This window comes from Archocentrus centrarchus, chromosome 2 (assembly GCF_007364275.1).
Source record: "Archocentrus centrarchus isolate MPI-CPG fArcCen1 chromosome 2, fArcCen1, whole genome shotgun sequence".
NCBI classification, from domain to species: domain Eukaryota; kingdom Metazoa; phylum Chordata; class Actinopteri; order Cichliformes; family Cichlidae; genus Archocentrus; species Archocentrus centrarchus.
In genome coordinates this window covers 30,240,022-30,258,975 of record NC_044347.1, presented here as the reverse complement: position 1 = coordinate 30,258,975, position 18,954 = coordinate 30,240,022, and the positions used below count along the sequence as shown (strand labels likewise).

General features: G+C 41.4%; 1 protein-coding gene across 1 annotated transcript; it reads left to right on the top strand.

The window, feature by feature from the left end:
- Positions 1–9,730: 9,730 nt before the first annotated feature.
- On the top strand, positions 9,731–18,570 carry LOC115792342 (zinc finger BED domain-containing protein 4-like). Its single transcript, XM_030746835.1, has 3 exons — positions 9,731–10,652; positions 11,223–11,506; positions 18,460–18,570. The coding sequence occupies exons 1-3, from the start codon at positions 9,731–9,733 to the stop codon at positions 18,568–18,570; spliced, it is 1,317 nt and encodes a 438-aa protein (XP_030602695.1).
- The last annotated feature ends 384 nt before the right edge of the window (positions 18,571–18,954 follow it).

The following is an 18,954-nucleotide window of genomic DNA, read 5'->3' as shown; positions in this document are numbered from 1 at the left end:
AGATGATTTTGTATACTATGCCAACCACTTGGTTATGGCGCTCCATGAATGTCCTGCCTGCTAGCATCTTGTATCCTGCTGTTATGTGCTGAACTATCTCAGGGGCATCTTTGCACAGCCTGCACCTAGGGTCTTGGCTTGTGTGGTAGACCCCAGCCTTTATCAGTCTTGTGCTTAGAACATTTTCCTGTGCTGCCATGATTAGTTCCTCTGTGCTATCCTTCAGCCCAGCTTTGTCCAGCCATTGGTAGGAGTTTTTTGATATCAGCCACTTCTATCTGCCAGTGGCACATGCCATGCAGAGGCCTGTCCTTCCATGAGGGTTCCTGTTCTTTCTCCTCTTCTTTCTTGGGTTTCTGCTGCCTGAGGTACTCACTAAGCACATGATCAATTGTCGCCATCTTTCTGATGTACTCACAGAGCATTATTGTTTCATCCTGGATAGTGTTTCTGACACTCACTGGTCCTCTGCCTCCTTCCTTATCATACAGTCTCAGAGTGCTGGATTTCAGGAGAAACCCTCCATGCATGGTTAGGAGCTTATCCCAGCAGGGTATCTGATGACCAGCAGGGCTTAGGTGTTGATTGCCCAGATCTTGTTTTTCCCCATTCAGCTGACTCTATGATGATCCTGGGCCATTCACCCAGTGTGCTTTGTTACTTGAGTTGTTTGTAAATTATGTATCAGGATTTTAGTTCGCCATTGTTTTCTCTTTAGTTATCTGTGTTAGCTCCAGTTCCCTCATGTTGTCTTTCCCGTGGTCTGTGTTATGTTAGCTCACTTCCTGTGTCTCGTTAGTGTGTTCTGTCACCTGTTCTCCCCAGATGTTTCCACTTTCCTCATTATCCTTCTCTGTATATATTGTCTGCGTTTCCCCTTGATCCTTGATCCTCGTCTTTGTGTGGTCAGTGTCATTGTCACTTCCCTGCTTATGTTCCAGGCTTAGGTCACAGTTTATAGCTCAAGTTATGTCTTAATTCATGTTTGAGTTTTTAGGTTGTGCAGCTGGCTCCCAACCTGTCCAGCTTTATGTTGTATAAACTTGCAAATAAAGTCAAAGCTTAAATATAGCTCCTGCCTCTGAGTCCTGCACTGGGTCCTCTTCCTTGCCTGCCATAGCAGCATCATATGACAGACTCTTCAGGACTTGCCTTACTTACTACAGGTACTTGGCAGATGAGGCTTTCCTAGTGGCCTTTTCATGGCTCCTATTTTCCTGTTGGTTTCCAAGATACTTGCAGTTATCCTCATTGTCTGCAATGTTGCCTTCTGGTAGTGCAATCCCCTTAGTTCTGACTACCCTCCCAGTCTGAATGACATTCCAATGTTGTTGCTGTAGATTCTATTGGTGTGGATCAGTGAATCGAAGTCACATTTCCTCCTGGCATACTGCTTGATGTTAATCATGTAGAGGAGGTGACTGATCTTTGCTCCATTCCATAGTTGGTATCCAAAACCAGTTTTGATAATGAACTGGCTAAGGGGGTTCAGGCCTATGCAGAACAGCAGCAGGGACAGAGCATCTCCTTTATCAATCTCACTCTTGTTGGTGACTTGCACAGTTGGCTTGACGTTGGCCTCTAGTGTTGTTTTCCACATCCCCATTGAATTCCTGATGAAGACTCATAGGGTCCTTGATCTTCTAAAGTTCAAGGCATTCCAGGTATTGAATCTGAGGTTTCAATAGCAGTCAGTCCAGGCGGTACATATACTTATACTGCTCTGTCTACCAGTAGCTGATATTTTGCTCCTCTGGCGTTACTGCTAATTCATTTGTGGGCCCCAGTCATGTGCCTGTTCATCTTAGCCGCTATGATGCCTCACAAGAGCTTCCATGTTATTGACTGGTAGTTGGATGGGACTGGTCCCTTCTGGGGATCCTTGGGGATCAGGGCTGAGTGTGTCTCATCCATTAGCAGCTGGTTCATTTGTGCTGCCAGGTGCTCATGGAGTGCTGTTAGCTTCTTTAGCCAGTAGATATGAGTCAAGTCTGGTCATGGTGCTGTCCAACTCTTCATATCTGAGATGCTGTCCTGAATGTCTGCCACTGTGGTTATTGTATACTGTTCAGGGAGACTGATGTGGTCTTAATTTAGATCTACTAGCCAATAGCATTGTTGTTATGTGTTGCTATGTGTTGCTATATGTTGCTTTGTTCTTCCAGTATTGCGCTGTCGCCAGCCTTGGTGGACAGGCTGTTCTCATATGGTTCCCCTGCCACTGAGAGTACACTGTGGATGGTTTAGTGGAGAACATCTGGTTTATTCTCCTGGCTGTTATGTCTCTGGTGTACCTGCTGGTAAAGTGTTAACATGAGAGCACTATAAATCATTCTAAAGCTAATTACCAGGGGCCTTGCTGTGGTAGTGGGCCAAATTTGCATGTCCAAGACAGACATTGACTCAGGGTGTGTTTATTAATGCTTGGATAAAAATATTTGCAGATACTTTTGGTTTTCATTAAAATAACATCTAGAATTTGAAAGTTGCCCAACAAATCAGTATGTGTTTTGTGGACTTGAAAAACCATATGACCCATACTTTAGGATAGCATACGGTGGGAGATTCAAGATATGGAATGTCACACTTTTATGGGCCACACTTTTACAGGTCTCCGTACAGCCAGAGCAAGAACTTTGACAGACTGCTGCACCCCAAATGTTTGAGAGAGCACTACAGCAGGTCCTTCCTGCCTGCAGCAGTCAGACTTTTTAGCCAGCACTACTCCTAGACATAAAAAGTGTCTATTTTGTGTCTACTATGTATATATTATCTATTATCTGGTCATATTGTCATACATATTGTGTATACAGTTTTTTTATCAGATTTTTATCATTCACTATACCCTACCTCCTGTATTTTTTAATTGTTCTTATATATTTTTATCTTGTCTCTTATACTTTATCCGCTGCTACACTGAAATTTCCCCATTGTGTGACTAATAAAGGGATTTATCTTATTTTTATTTATTTTTTTGCATTTACACAACAATTCAATACTATTTGACTTGTCATAAGTTATGTTCAGACGTGTTTTAGGAAGAAATTCTGGGGGAAACCAAGGTGCAGACTGCGTCTGCTTTGTCAGTTTCTGGATTACATTATAATGGATGTTATACTTTTGGCTACATCAAGTGGCCACCACCAGCGTGCACTGGAACAGTTGAAAATAAGCACTTCAAGTCTGCGGTCTTTTGTGGTAAAGAGATAGCTGGACCCAAACGCAAAATATGTTTTCCACAAGCTGTGTCTAGTGATCAAAAGAAAAAGGCTGTGGTGCAGGTTGCAGAAATTAGCATTCTTATTGTCTAGGAAGGGTGTCTAGGTTGATAGAGATTGGTTGAGGAGTTCAGTCATTTGTGACAGGCTCAGAGGAAAGGCACTGCCTGCCCTCATCGAATATAGCCAATGTTATTTAGCATATTTGATTACCTGTAAACTATGTGCATTAAATAAAATATATCAATATGTACTGTAATCCCCTGTCATCAGGCTGTTTTAAGCGCTTCCCAAAAACTTTTCACTGCAAAAACAGTGGATTCTATTTCTCCCACATTGGCTTCTCTTCACTGGCCCCCTGTTAAATCTAGAATTGAATTTAAAAGCTTTCTTCTTACAGAAATCGTTATATCTTAAAGACCCTTTGGTGTCATATTATTCCAATAGAGCACTTTGTTCTCAGAGTGCAGGCTTAGTTATGGTTCCTAGAATTTCCAAAAGTAGAATAAGATGCAAAACCATTAGCTATCAAGGCCCTCTCCAGTGGAACAAGCTCCCAGTTTAGATTTGTGACCCAGAACCAGACAAGCAAAGGAAATACATGAATGTATGGATGTATACATGGGTGGATTTAAACTGCAACTAGTAAAGAGAAGTATTGAATTGCAGAAAATATTAAAAATAAATAATAACAGAACAAACTCATGTTTCAAAAGTCCACCAATAGCTCTATAGGATTTGTGGGAATTATTCAGAAAACAAACAGGATAATAGGTGATTGGAGACGATGTGCTGCTCCACAGATCTGCGAAGGTGGAATAATGAATCTGCTCAAAGTTCATGCTGACAATTAAAGACAAGGTGATGCAGAGTAGTTGAAAGGTCAGCTATCAGGCCCTAAGGCTGTCAGGCATGCAAGCCTGGCATTGATTTCATCTGTTACAATCCCAACAAAAGCAGCAAAGGGGTGGCTGTGGCTCAGGAGGTAGAGCAGGTTATCTACTAATCAGAAGATTGGTGGTTTGATCCCTGGTTGCTCCAGTCTGCGTGCCAAAGTATCCTTGGGCAAAATACTAAACCCAGAGTTGCTACCGATGTGTTCACTGGAGTGTGACTGTGTGTGAATGTTAGATAGAAAACAAATATAGAAAATGATTGTATGAATGTGTGTGTGAATGAGTCATGCTATATAAAGTGCTTTGAGTGCTCATGTAGAGTAGAAAAGTGCTAAATAAGAACCAGTCCATTTACCATTACAATCTAACGTAAGTCCAGAAGCTCCTTTTCCGTATTTTCAGTGTTGGCTACTAACTAATACTACCCAATTAAACCAGTTCTTTTTAAGTTGACAGTTTAAAAGGAAAAGAAAAGAAAAGAATCCTCACCTCCAGATCAACATTTTGACACATAGACTGCAGGACCCAAGGACTGCTCCATCAACCTTCCAGTCAGTAGACAACCCGCTCTACCACGAGCCATGACCGCCCCTACTTCAAGTCTGCAAAGCTTTTTTTTTTTGTCTATTTTTTTTTTTTTGCCAGGTAACACAATGTTAGAGAACCTATAATTTCCAAAGATATTTTAGGGGTGCAACATTGTGAAACCAAAAGTAAAACCATGATAAAAATGGTCACAATACTGTATTGCATTTCCCTAAGCCTACATTGAGATACCCATAGTGACTTGCTATTTCCTAGTTAAAGTATGCTAGTTCTGTGAAGGTTAAATGGACTGGTTCTTATGTATGTAGTGCTTTTCTACTTTAACTGAGCACACTCAAAGTGCTTTTTAGTACAAGCCATATTCACCCATTCACAGTCCTCTTTATTCCATACCTTTAAATGCTTTATAACTACTGTATCGTGGGCAATGTGGGATGCATTGTCTTGAACCACTGGTCTTCCAATTAGTAGACAACCTGCTCTATTTCCTTAACCACAGCTTCCTGTTCAGGTTGTTCAGGTAAATAGTGTTCTAGAAATACCTCTGCATAATGTTCATGTTCACAATCCAGTCATGATCAAGTGATTATACCTGTGGTAAAAAAAAAAAAAATCTTGGCATTCATCCCCTTTATATAAAACCAAGGTATGAACTGAACGGTGTTATAACATGGTTCATTTCACACCTTGGCATCCATGTTGAATGGAATGCTGACTTTGGTAGCATAACATGTAAGCACTACCCCAGTGCTCCAACCACAGCTTATATAGGCTGGCAAATGCTCCCCAGTAAAATACAAAGTAACTTCACCTGATGCAGGCTGTGACGTTAACAAATGAACTAGCAGCTATCACAGAGACACGGGATCTAAAACACGTTAGGCAAACAGATGGATCATAATCTTCCAGTCAATCACTGATCCAACCAGCTTAGAAGAAAAGTGCTCTGTTATAAGCTGGTCAGAGACAGTTCCTTTGCTGTCCTAGGGGAGATAGACTTGTAAGTGGTAAATTAGTCCCATTGGGACCTGGGCAGAGTGGACTGTGCATTTACCAAGCAAGAATAAGTCTACAGTTTCAGTCATAATGCAGCTGTCCTTGGCACCATCAGGAAAAGGTTTCTGAAACACTATTACTCACCTGCCATTTTGAAGACCTCAAAGGACCTATGCCACACATGGTAACTATTGATATTTAATTTGTGGATAGGCAATTACAGGGTCTGTGGCTAGAGAGCATAGAAATATGTGTGATCTGGGAAATATCTCCAGGTATGCTTATGAATGTTGCCTATTGCCAGAACATTGATGAACAGGGTGTTGTCATAGTCAGTGCACCATCTAAGGGGCATCTGTTGTTTGATCAGTTACCTTTGATTCTGAATTTGCAAATGGAATGAAGAAGCTCAGAGTAACATGGAGCATGATTTTAAAGAGGGAACTGGGTAAAAAACAACAACAGACTGTGTGATTGATCTCTTGAAATAATCTCCTTAAATCTCATTTCTTTTTCCTGGGCCAGGTGACATGAATGCTTAGTTTATATGAGAAGCTGTTTCATTAGGAGGCACTGTCAAAAAGCCAGGCAGCAACAGGTGGCTAATATAATCTACTCTGTAGCAAACAATATTTGAGACGAGAGAGTGTCTGTGTGTACTGGCATGTCATCTCTGTCCATCTCTGTCGCTCTGTGTTATTCTCACCATCTACATGTAGAAGTATGTGCAGTGATTTGTATGCAGATTCTTTCTTTCTTTGTTGCCCTGACAAGAGTAAGATCCTCAAGTCAGAAAAGTGGCAGATGATCTCTGGCATTATTACTTCCAAAAAGGTTTTCACAAACACAGGCAAGTGCAGTCATTTAAATGGTAGACGTAGTACTGAGAAAAACACAGCTGCACAAAGATGTAAAGTTTTTGGTCTAAAGGATTCAAACACTGTTGGACAGCAGTTGCTGCTTAAGACTAAAGCAAATATGAGTTCATCTAAGCTAATTCCACTAAAGATTTGACAGCTGGCACTGGTGCTGAAGCAGCTGCAGTGGGTTATGATCAGTATCACACCTTGCAATCCTGAGCAGCCATGCCTTTGAGACCCACCTTAACTGGTGGTGCTATAAAACAAGCAGGTTGAACTGGTGAAGGCTAAACTAGTACTTTCAGATTAGCTTGTATGAGATATCAGTTGATTGACTGAATGTCCTAACCAGTTGCCAACAGGCTGTCAAATGCTGTAATTATATTTCAATAGACTGTAGTATGCTAATGTTTTTATCTGATAATTACCAAGTATGGCAATGTCAAATTTGCCACTGTTCACATGGCCCTGCATGACTGCTTTAACACCACAGACTGGGATGTGCTCTGTGATCCACATGGGGATGACATCAATACCATCATAGTAGTGTTGTAGTACTCGAGATCGGTCTTGGTCTCGAGACCGCTTTTTGATGGTCTCGGTCTTGTCATGGACTCGACCGCATTTGGTCTCGGTCTTGTCATGGACTCGGACATTGCGGACTCGGCATTTTATTTCAAGACCAGTCGAGACCGCAGCTGTCGAAATATCACTAATTTGCCAGAATATTCTCAAATTTATTTGTTAACATCCTTGCTTTTATTGAGTGCAAAACGTACTGATTCAAATCCGAGCAATAATGTGACTGATCCTACCGCTGTCACTCCCGCCCCCTTTTCACTTGCACTCCAAGTAAGATGTGGTTGTCTGGGAGCGGGAGGAGATGTCTGCCAAATCGTCAATTATAAAATTCGGCTATATAAATCATAAAGAATATGTTTGTAAAACAACATCGAGAAAAAAACATACTGCGACATGTAAATTCTGCCGTGCTTCGCTATCAGAGACGGTGGGGACAACGTCCAACTTTTATCGTCACCTAGAAAGGAAGCACAAAGCAAGGTAAGCTATGTGTAAGTGATGTTAGCAAAGCTAGCTAACTAACGTTAGTAATCTGCCTCTACCGAAATTCTTTACCTGGCCATCACACAAAGACATTTTGTCAATATTAGCTATGCATATTAAGTTAGCTCACACTGTAGAGCATGTATATTTAGGGTGCAATTTTCCGTTTCTTGTCAGCTATTTGCCACCTAGCTTGGCGCACAAGCTAACGTCACCTAATTGTGTTTGCGTCAGACATTACTGATTTAAAATCGTCTGACATGTTGACCGACGTGCTTCTCCTCTAACCTTGCCAATATATTGCCATTAAATAAATCTTGAAAATTACAGGGCTGTACAGTGACAAATATGTTGCATTTGCGATGAAAAAAATTGTTTCTACGCTGAATTATTGTGCAGACGTGTTGTTCGACAAGCCTGCAAATACAGTGATGTGACGGCTCTTGACTATGAGCGATAGGACTCGAGTCTCAGTGAAAACCGTCCTTTGTTTTTGTAATGCTCTGCACACTACAGTAGCTATTATTACTCTATTTAATTCAATTCAATTCTATTTTATTTATATAGTGCCAAATCACAACAAACCGTCGCCTCAAGGCGCTTTGAAGGTCCTTTTGAATTAAAAATTACATTTGTTTAATCGGCGAATAAATAAAATGTAAGAACGTAAGAGCACACAGAGCGCATGCTCATTGCTCTGTTTTCGTCACCTGTCATGGTGGCAGTCATATGTAGCTCTGCGTGGTACCTGGCTGCTACACTGATGCAGGCTTCATGCAGCAGGAGAAAGGGTGAGAACAGTCGCGGTGAACGGATCCCAAAGATTCGGTTCCCTTCAAAAAGAGCCATCACTGCTGCAGTAGTTGTTTTGATCTTGAAGCAGGGACTACAGGTAACTGATTCGAGCTGAATAATTTGGTATTTAAATCCATTTCCATGGTAACAGCTTTCCTCAACAGGCCTCTGTATTTCTATCGGCTGCATGACTTCACATCATGGTATAGTGTGATTGCGCTGCGTCCAAACTGACCAGATTGTGGCGCAGAGGTGGAAGCAAAGCAGAACAAAGAAGGGTTTGAAATGATAATGATATTTATTACTGTGCATCAGACCCCCTTTGTTTAACCCTTATATGAATTTTAATTTAGTGTGTCATCATATTTAAAATGAACGGATCTATGTAGAGTAGAATGTTAATGTTCAAGTACAGTGTAAAATGTGCAACTGTTAGAGGCCACTACAATACCCACTATTAAATAGATACAAATCTGCAGTACGCGAGTACATTGTCCTACATATTTAAAAAATGTCCCGCCTGATACACTCCCACATCTGCTGTAGCTCAAATGTTTTTGCAAACACTAATTAATTAACATATTAACAGAAGTAAGCAAATGCAGTGTTTACAGTTGCAGATCAAATAACTTCTTACTAGTGCGCTTTTTAAGGCTCATACCGTATCAGTCATGTAACTTCCTTGTTTATCGATTTGAAAAATATGATGGCCAAAATACCATTGATTTACATTGTGTTGTTTACCCACACGTGTCATTCTATGCAGTAACAGTATTACACATGTTTGACATACATTTATGAAGTTGCTACATATTTTTAAGATTGTTCTTTTGATGTAATTGATGTACACATGACCAGATATACTGATTCCTCTTTCCTATTTTTTAGGTTCTTGGAGTACAAGTCAAGGCAACAGACTGATGTCACACAGCCAACGATATCATTTACCCAGAAAGTGCAGCTCTACAGCCCACAATCGCCAAGGCAACAAGCCATCAGTGAAGCCATTGTTCAAGATTTGATCATTGGGTGTTGTCTGCCTATCTCACTTGTGGAAAATGGACATTTTAAACACTTTCTTGAGGTCATGGATAGTAAATACAGACCAATCTCTAGAAGAACAGTTTCTGAGAGGCGAATACCAGAGTTGGTAAAGAAGGTCAAGGAAACTGTTTTGGAAAAACTGAAGACCCAGTCGTCTGTGTCATTAACAACTGACCTCTGGTCTGATCGCAGGCTACGCTCCTTCCTTGGAGTGACTGCCCATGTGTGCTACAAATCAAAGGATTCCTATGCACTTGAATCCTACCTGCTGGACTGTAGGCGTTTTACAGGCAGGCATACTGGAGAGCATATGGCATCTGCCTTTGAGGAGATCACAGAGGAATATGGGATTCGTCACAAAATAAGCTATATCATAACAGACAATGCCAGCAATATGAAATGTGCTTTTAAAGTACACATGCCCCAACAGCAATCTGATGACAGTGAGAGTGAGGAGGATAATCTAGATAACGAGCACTTGTGGGAGGACATTAATTTAGCAGAAGACACAGAATTACCCTGGTCATCAGGTGAACGTCTTTCCTGCTTTGCACACTCTCTGCAGTTAGTTGTGAATGATGGCATGAAGGAGGTTAGGACCATTTCCCGCTCCATAGCCAAAACATCACGGTTCACAACTCTATTACATAGCAGCTCACAATTCAAAGACAAGTTTGAGGCTATGTTTGGCACTAATAGGACTGTTCCAGCTGCAAGCATGACTCGTTGGAACAGTACATTTAAACAAGTACAGGCCCTCATAGCTCTGGACCACAAAGCCCTGAACGAAATGTGCACTAAGGATTATGAGGATGTGGTGTTTAGCACCCGTGAGTGGAACCAACTGAAGGAACTGAGTGCAGTTCTTGCTCCATTTTCTGAGGCAACAGACCTGACAGAAGGAGAGAAATCAGTTACCATTAGTATGGTGGTTCCAACTGTCCTGGACTTGAATACACACCTCCTCAAGATGGAGGAGACCCGAATGCAGTGCCGGCCATTAGTTGCAGCCCTCAAGCAGTCTCTGATGAAAAGATTTTCTGGAATCTTTATAAAAATAAACATGGCCAAAGAGAGCGGAAGAGAGCAACCTTTTAACCACAATGTGTACTTTTTTGCTACCATGCTGGATCCGCAGTTTGGCTTAAGCTGGGTGGACTTAGATGTTACCAATGGGGGAAATGCAGCATCAGTGAAGAAGTTCAGAGAAGAACTTAAGAAGACTCTGACAGGTTAGTATACATTTTTCTCTGCTGAAAATAAATGTCTTATTTGCAAAATCATAAATCCTAAAATGTTTTAAATTGGTAGCCCATAAAAGCTTTAACTAGGCTTACAGTGGAATTCACAGTCTTCATTTCATCTGTTTACTTGTCGTAAAAATTATGTTGTATACTCTATTGAACCTTATACTCTTTAAAGTTACCAGCCTAAATATTAGGCTGGTAACATGCCTATTTTCATAATCCAAACTCTCACTTTATACTAGCCCGTCATACTTACCTGCACCTGTACTCAAAGTACCAAGTGTTTCAAATACTATTAAATAAGTAGGCCAGCATTTAGATATAGTACAGCAGCATCTTGTAACCTAAAGAAATAACTATTCATAGAATCATTTCATTACTGACCTCTGCACTGGATAAAATAACCTATTGTGTTTTTTTGAACAGCAATAATATAACTTAATGGATAATTTTTTTAAAAAAGGCCCTATATAAGGTTCTAAAAGTGTTTAATTTAACTCTGATACGTGCATATCCCTTTAAATCTAACTCAGTCATTGTGTTTATGTTTTTCAGACACATTGATCTTTGAGGTGGAGAACATGATGGACAGTAAAGATGAAACGGGCTCAGAAGCCAGGAATGTGGATCCAGCCAGTGATTCACCACCAGCTAAATGTCCTCGCCTTCTGTCCCGCTACAAGGCCCACAAGAAACGCAGCTCAGTGCAGGATTCAAGTATTGTAACACAGATAAGCAAATACTTTGATGCCGTCCGTGACTCTGATCCTGACAATGCGCTTGTCTTCTGGGCCAAAAACCATGCCAGATTTCCACAACTCCACAATTTGGCATTGAAGGTGCTATCAGTCCCTGCCTCCTCTGCACCAGTGGAGAGGGTTTTCAGTAGAGGAGGCATTATAATGAGACCCCATCGTGCACGTTTAGGTCACAGAATGTTGCAATCTCTCATGTTTTTAAAATGCAACCAAACTTTACTTTAAAGTGATTTCTACTGATTTAACTTTAAAGGTGTGCAACTACTACTTTATTGCAACCACTGTGCAACTATATGGTTATCCTGTCATGTCCTGGGCCTGTGGCCCAGTGTTTTGTTCCTTTTTGTGAAATTCTGTTTTGTTGTATTTTGTAGTTATGTTGTCTTAGATTTCCTTTCAGTTTAGATCCTCAGTTTGTTATTGTTTGGGTATTCTGTTATTAGTTATTTGTATATTATTCTGGTTCCCCTTTGTTCTGGTCTTTCCATGTTTGTATCTGTTTTGTCCCCGTGTCTTGGCTCTTCTCTGTGTTTAGTTCCCTTCCCATTGTTTTCTTGTGTGTGTGGTGTTTAGGTTCCCTCTCCCATAGCTTTAGAGTTTAGTTCTCCCTATGTTTTCCCTTAGTGTCCCATCCTTGTCTTGTCTCTGTCTTCCCCGTGTTGTCAGCCTGTGTTCAAGTAGGTGTCTCTTTAGTCATATGTTTAGATTCTGTCTGTGTCAGGTTTCCATGCGTTAAGCCTGCATGTCTGTCATGGTTAGACACTTGCTGTTTTATTTTGACAGTCTCGTGTTCCTTGTGCTTTGTGTTCAGTTTTTGCTCCCCTGTGTAATTATGTTCAGCTGTGCCCCTCACCCATTGTTACACTCCTCATTAGCCCTGGTGTATTTATTGTCTGATTTTGTCTTTGTCAGGTCCTTGTCAGTGTAGCCATCCATGTTGGCTTGCCTGCTGTGTGTTTTCAAAACACTGTTTTGGTTTCTAGTTTCAAGTTTTTTCATATAGCTGGCCCCTAACCAACCTAGTCTTGTTACATGTGTACAATAAAGTTAAGTAAAAGTACAGGTCTTGTCTTTGTGTCCTGCATTGAGGTCTTTTCAGCCTTGCTGCAGCAGCAGCCATGACACATGCTTGGTCTTGAGTTTGGACTTACAAAGATTATTTTGCCACTGGAGTTTTTTAAGGCTTGGGATATGATGAAACTGCTCCTAATTTAACAGTTGTGTAATTTTATGGTTGAAACACACGTGGTTAGGTTATTGAAATTCTGATTTCTTTATATTCTTATGTAGTTTGAAAACTTATAAAAGCTTACACATTAATTCAAAAGCAAACTTAATGCTGGAGTATGTAACTTTTATAAAAAATGTTTTATAAAAAAAAATGTTTTACATATTAAAACGTGACAGTGAGTTTTAATATGTAAAACTCACTGTCATGACAGTATAGTATGAGACAGATAATCTGAAAAGATTGAGCTCCTCTGCCTTCTCCCAGTACTCCCAGTAGGAACTGCAGAAATACACAGCTAGGTCAGAAACAACCAATCAGAGCCAGGAGGAGGGTCTTAGCACTGTCAGTCATGCTTGTGTACGTGCTGCTAACACTCTTTATGGAAATGTGGATCTTTAAGCTCAATTTGAGAAATGATTCTGATCATCTTTCACATTTTCTTGTGTCATGTAGCATGGGGCACTGGTCTTGGTCTTGTCTCGGTCTCGGACCCTAAAAGTCTTGGTCTTGTCTCGGTCTCGGACCTTAAAAGTCTTGGTCTTGTCTCGGTCTCGGGTTAGGTGGTCTTGACTACAACACTACATCATAGACTGCATCACTGACTATACAAATTTATGTGAGGATACCATCATCCCAACCAGGATTGTGTGCTGTTTCCCAGCAACAATCCATGGATCACCAGTGACCTGAAGTCCCTACTAAATGAAAAGAAGAGGATCTTTGTATCTGGGCACATGGACAAGTTGGGTCTGAGAAGGTGTAAAGATACATTTAGGGAAAAGCTGGAGACCAAACTTCAGTAGAACAACATCAAAGAAGTGAGGAAGGGGTTCATCACTGGCCTCAATCCAAGTGATCAGCAGCAGCAGGGGGGGTCAGAGCCAAAGAGCTGAATCTGTTTTTCAACAGGTTTAACACTGGACCTCAAGGCAAAGCTCCAGGCCCTGGTCCCATCAGTCCCAGACTCCTGAAGTCCTGTGCTGCCCAGCTGTCTGGCATCAAAAGTACTGATGCTATGGAAGGCATCATGTTTAATGCCAGTACCAAAGAAAGCCACCCCTTCTGGCCTTAATGACTTCAGACCAGTTGCCTTGATGTCACAGGTCATGAAGGTGCTGCAGAGACTGGTTCTTGCCCAGCATAGCTTGCAGTTGAAACATGTTCTTTACGCTCTTCAGTTTACTTAGCAGCCTCTTTTGAGGGTGGATGAGGGTGGAGTTTACCTTGTGCAGCGTGCATAAGGCTAATAGTGCCATTCTGAGAATCGTGATTTTTTTTTTCATCCAACCACTTTAACATCCAACTACTTCTGCTGAGTGAGAAGTGTGTCAGGATGGGTGTCACCACTTCTCCCTCAGTGATGGGTTGGTTAGTAATACTGGACGAGATCAGGGGAAAGCCCTACCTCCATTCCTGCTTACTTTATACACCTCAGATTTCTAGTATATCAGTGAAACAGTTCTCTGATGACACTGTAGTGCTTATGTAGAAGAAGGGGATGAGCAGACTATGTTCTGAGTAAGCTCAGATCCTTGAATGTGTGCAGCAGGATGCTATAGATCTTACACCAGTCTGTGGTAGTAAATGCCATCTATGTTACTGCTGTATGCTGAAGGAGGGCACCATCAGTGCCAGAGATGCCAGCAGGACTAATTCAAAGGCTGGAACCATCATTGGATGTATTCATAAGAAAAAAAAATGCTTGTATGAATGTGTGTATGATAAAATGAGGCATGTAATATACTTCAAAGTCCTTTGAGTGCTCAAGTAGAGTACAAAAGTGTTATATAAAAACAAGTCTATTTACATTGTAACCTTTCGTACAGCACTTTATTCTACACACATCAAGCACTTAATCTACCTCACATTGAAAAGCTGGTTTAGTATCACAATTAACCAACACGTGTATCTTTGGAATGTGGGAGAAAGTTCAGTTTAAGTTACCCATACTTTAGCTACAATAGCTAATACATTAGTGGTCAGTGTTGGGGTCATTACTCAAAAAAGTAATGCATTAAATAGTACTTGTTACTTTTTCAAAGGTTATGCAGTACATTGCTTAATTACTCATCAAAGAAGTGACTCCTTACACTACGTGTTACATTACTTCAGCATTACTGTCACATAATTATCAGTAAGCTTTGTAAACCTGAGTCTATAGTCCCAAGAACTGACACAAATCCCTATGCTAATGAAGACAAACATACAATCTTTCTTTTAGTGTTTACATATGAACACAAAAATACCAAGAAAAAGCTAAGTTGAAAACCAGCCCAGAGACACTTCAAAGCAATCACACAGTAATTGTACTGTACAAACATTTAGATGTAGAAATGAAGGCTACAAGGCTGCAAGCCTGACTGCTCATCACTGCCGTTGTTACCTGTTGAAGATTAGGCTGTGGCTGCTGGACATGCACTCAGTTATTCCGGGTTCTTTGCTAGCTCTGTGTTAGCATGCTGTCTGCGCAGGTGCTTGCAAAGAGCTGATGTTGTGTCATGATAGTCTCTGGAGCTTGAAAAAGGCGACTGGACTTCTTTTTGTTTCTTGAAGACGTTTCACCTCTCATCCGAAAGGCTTCTTCAGTTCTCAACCAAATGGTGGAGAGACCCAGGTATTTAAACCCCTGTGGGCGTAGTCCCCTGGAGGTGGTTATGATCCTCTATTGATCATGTGCGTGAACACATGTGCCCAGGTGTGAAGGGGGCGTCGGTCATATTATTACAATATGACCCACCCACTCAGTTTATCGAGTTCAGATTACATGCTTTTAGTTCAACTAACTAATCATTTTTAATCCAAATTACTTAACTTTTTATATAAAGTCAACAAACTGCATGTTGGATCAACTCATTTATTTAAGTGTAGTTTACTTGAAGCTTTACATTTTCAAAACTTAACTGTGTCAAAGCAACAAGTTTACTTGAATGAGTCAAGTTGAGTCAACAAATTAGTTTTTACAGTGTAGGGAGATGGAAGAAAGTTCCACAAAGTCAACTATCACTGCAGCCCTCCACCAGTCGGGGCTTTATGGCAGAGTGGACCGATGGAAGCCTCTCCTCAGTGCAAGACATATGAAAGCCTCCATAGAGTTTGCCAAAAAACACATGAAGGACTCCCAGACTTTGAGAAATAAGATTCTCTGGTCTAATGAGACGAAGATTGAACTTTCTGGTGTTAATTCTAAGCGGTATGTGTGGAGAACACCAGGCACTGCTCATCACCTGCCCAATACAATTCCAACAGTGAAACATGGTGGTGGCAGCATCATGCTATGGGGGTGTTTTTCAGCTGCAGGGACAGGACGAGGGCAGCACGGTGGTGCAGTGGTTAGCACTGCTGCCTCACAGTTAGAATACCATCTGGAAGGCCTGGGTTCGATTCCACCTTGGCCCAGGCCTCTCCCTCTCTCTGTGTGGAGTTTGCATGTTCTCCCCGTGCTTGCGTGGGTTTCCTCCGGGTACTCCGGTTTCCTCCCACATTCCAAAGACATGCACTTACTGGGGTTAGGTTAATTGGCTACTCTAAATTGCCCATAGGTGTGAATGAGAACATGAATGTGAGTGTGAAAGGTTGTTTGTCTCTCTGTGTTGGCCCTGTGACAGGCTGGCGACATGTACAGGGTGTACCCTGCCTCTCGCCCTATGACAGCTGGGATAGGCTCCAGCCCCCCCGCGTCCCTGAACAGGATAAGCGGAAGTGAATGGATGGATGGATGGGACAGGACGAGTACAAGTACAGAGATATCCTGGAACAAAACCTCTTCCAGAGTGCTCAAGACCTCAGACTGGGCTGAAGGTTCACCTTCCAACAAGACAATGACCATAAGTGCACACTGTGACCATTCTTGACTGGCCCAGCCAGAGCCCTGACCAAAACCCAATTCAGCATCTCTGGAGAGACCTGAAAATGGCTGTCCACCAATGTTCACCATCCAACCTGACGAAACTGGAGAGGATCTGCAAGGAAGAATGGCAGAGGATCCCCAAATCCAGGTGTGGAAAACTTGTTGCATCATTCCCTAGAAGACTCATGGCTGTACGAGCTCAAAAGGGTGCTTCTACTCAATACTGAGCAAAGGGTCTGAACACTTATGACCATGTGATATTACACTTTTTCTTTTTTAATAATACATTTCTGTTTTTTCTGTCAAGATGGGGTGCTGAGTGTACATTAATTAGAAATAAAATTAACTTTTTTGATTTTTAGCAAATGGCTGCAATGAAACAGAGTGAAAAATTTAAAGGGGTCTGAATACTTTCCGTACCCACTGTACATTTGACAACAATAGAGAAGACCTTTCATCTGTACGTACATTGTTCATTAAGCTAAACCCTCTTTCACACTCAGCTGTGCTACATGGAATGGTTTGCATGCAAGTGATCAGTGGTTTAAAGTTTTCAGGTTCCCTGCTTTTGTCCTGGATTAAATCTCTCATGCCATTGACAGCTTGGTTTTCACAAAGATTAAATCTCTTACAAAGTCTCTTTACTTCTGTCTCACCATATCTTATGCTAGGTTTAGATGGCCAGGTGCTTTTATCAAGCATGCTTAGATTTCCCCTTCTAAAGAGAGATGCTTCTCCATATTATTGATCAAACTTTGCAGGAACTGATTTGTAACTATTGATATTAGTTTGGGATTTGATTCTAGGGGAACAGATCCAAAATGTCCTGATGCATGTGCTTCAATGGCTTCCACTGATTTTTCTCCTGGGGAGTCTTTGAAGGACTTCAGCACATGAATTGTATGTTGAATTGTAGCTGTTCTGCTTTTAAAAGTGTGACAGACTGCGCTTGGAGTTGCTGGGACAGGTTTTACAGTTCAGAAAGTGCATCATACATTAGTCCTAGGTCAGAAATTATTTGCTTTGCAAATGATGTGCAAGTCCTCTATAAGTTTGCCTCTATTTTGTGCTCCTTGTTTGGTCTTTGTTGTGTGCACCATAGGACCTCCACACCGCTTTTACAGCACGGAAGCTGCTTGCCACATATCATGTGTTCAAAACTCTGCTAATTTGTTGGACGTGTGAGCCCACCTCTTGTGCAGCTGTCAAAAGTTCTCTGGAAATTTTACTGGACTGGCTGTACAGATTATGAATCTTTTTCATGAATGCTTTAAAATGATTTACTGACACAACCTCATCTACAACATCTGATACAGCAAGCTCTAGACAATGGTTCAGGCAGTGCCATGTGAAGAGGTTAGAATACCTTGCAGTCAGCCTGGTTGCCACACCTGAGTTTCTGCCTAACATAACACTAGCTCCATCTGAAAAAAATGCTTTCCAGTTTTTTTTTAAGCCACTCATCACTGAAACCTGCAGTCTCCAAAGACTTCAGCAAAGCTTTCTCTATACTTTCTGCTGTGTGGCTCTCTAACTCGGCCAGCTGCAGAAACACAAATTCAGGAGTAGCTCCATCTATAGAGGCTTTAACACTGACAGTCATAGCAGATGTGTGACTGGCAGATGTAGCCTCATAAATGAGGATGGACAGTTGCCATGCTGTTCACAATTTTTGTCTGCATTTCTTTTGCAATAGAACTGTACCTTGAGTGGAGACTAGCACCCATGTTGACACCATTTTTTTCTTGTAGTTCAATTAGATCATCATGATCAGTAAAAGGTCTATTCATTTTTGCAATATAGTACGCTGTTCTAAACATAGCATCTGTCTCATCCAGCACAGTGTCTGATAGCGCTGTCAGCATACTTCCAAGCAGATCCTGACCACTTTTTTGTGTAAGCTCCTGAGCTAGTTCATGAGCCCTGGATATCTCATGCTGCCGAATCTTGTTCCAGAGTGAAGACAGCGCTGTTTCTCTGTTCACATTTGAGCCGGATGACTGGATTTTGAAGGAGACATACTCCTCAGATATGGAGAACCCTCTTCTCTGTCAGGACACCTTTTGATTTCATGGTACTGCAAACAACACATCCTGCAAGTAAATAAAAACGATCATAATTGTATCATTTTAAAGAAGCAGTGAAGCAGCAGTTCCCCAAACTATTCAGTGGCTTAGGTTGGATGGAGAGGGAATACAGAATCGAGCTCAAAGCAGATGCTAAGCCATTTGCCCTGTCGACTCCAAGACGAGTCCCGGCTACCCTGCTACCCAGAGTCAAAAAGGAACTAGCTCATATGAAAGAGTTAGGAGTAATTTCCAGAGTAGAGCAGCCTACTAACTGGTGTGCAGGTATGGTTCCAGTACCCAAACCAAACAAAGAAGTCCATGTGTGTGTGGATTTGACCAAACTGAACAAGTCTGCCAAAGGAGAACGACATATATTGCCTTC

What these genes read in the sequence shown, in the direction of transcription:
- LOC115792342 (XM_030746835.1), top strand. Translation starts at nt 9,731, where the DNA reads ATGGCATCTGCCTTTGAGGAGATCACAGAGGAATATGGGATTCGTCAC. An exon ending in ACTTAAGAAGACTCTGACAG is followed by an intron (nt 10,653 to 11,222) that starts GTTAGTATACAT and finishes TATGTTTTTCAG; the next exon opens with ACACATTGATCTTTGAGGTG. An exon ending in TCCACAATTTGGCATTGAAG is followed by an intron (nt 11,507 to 18,459) that starts GTGCTATCAGTC and finishes ATCTTGTTCCAG; the next exon opens with AGTGAAGACAGCGCTGTTTC.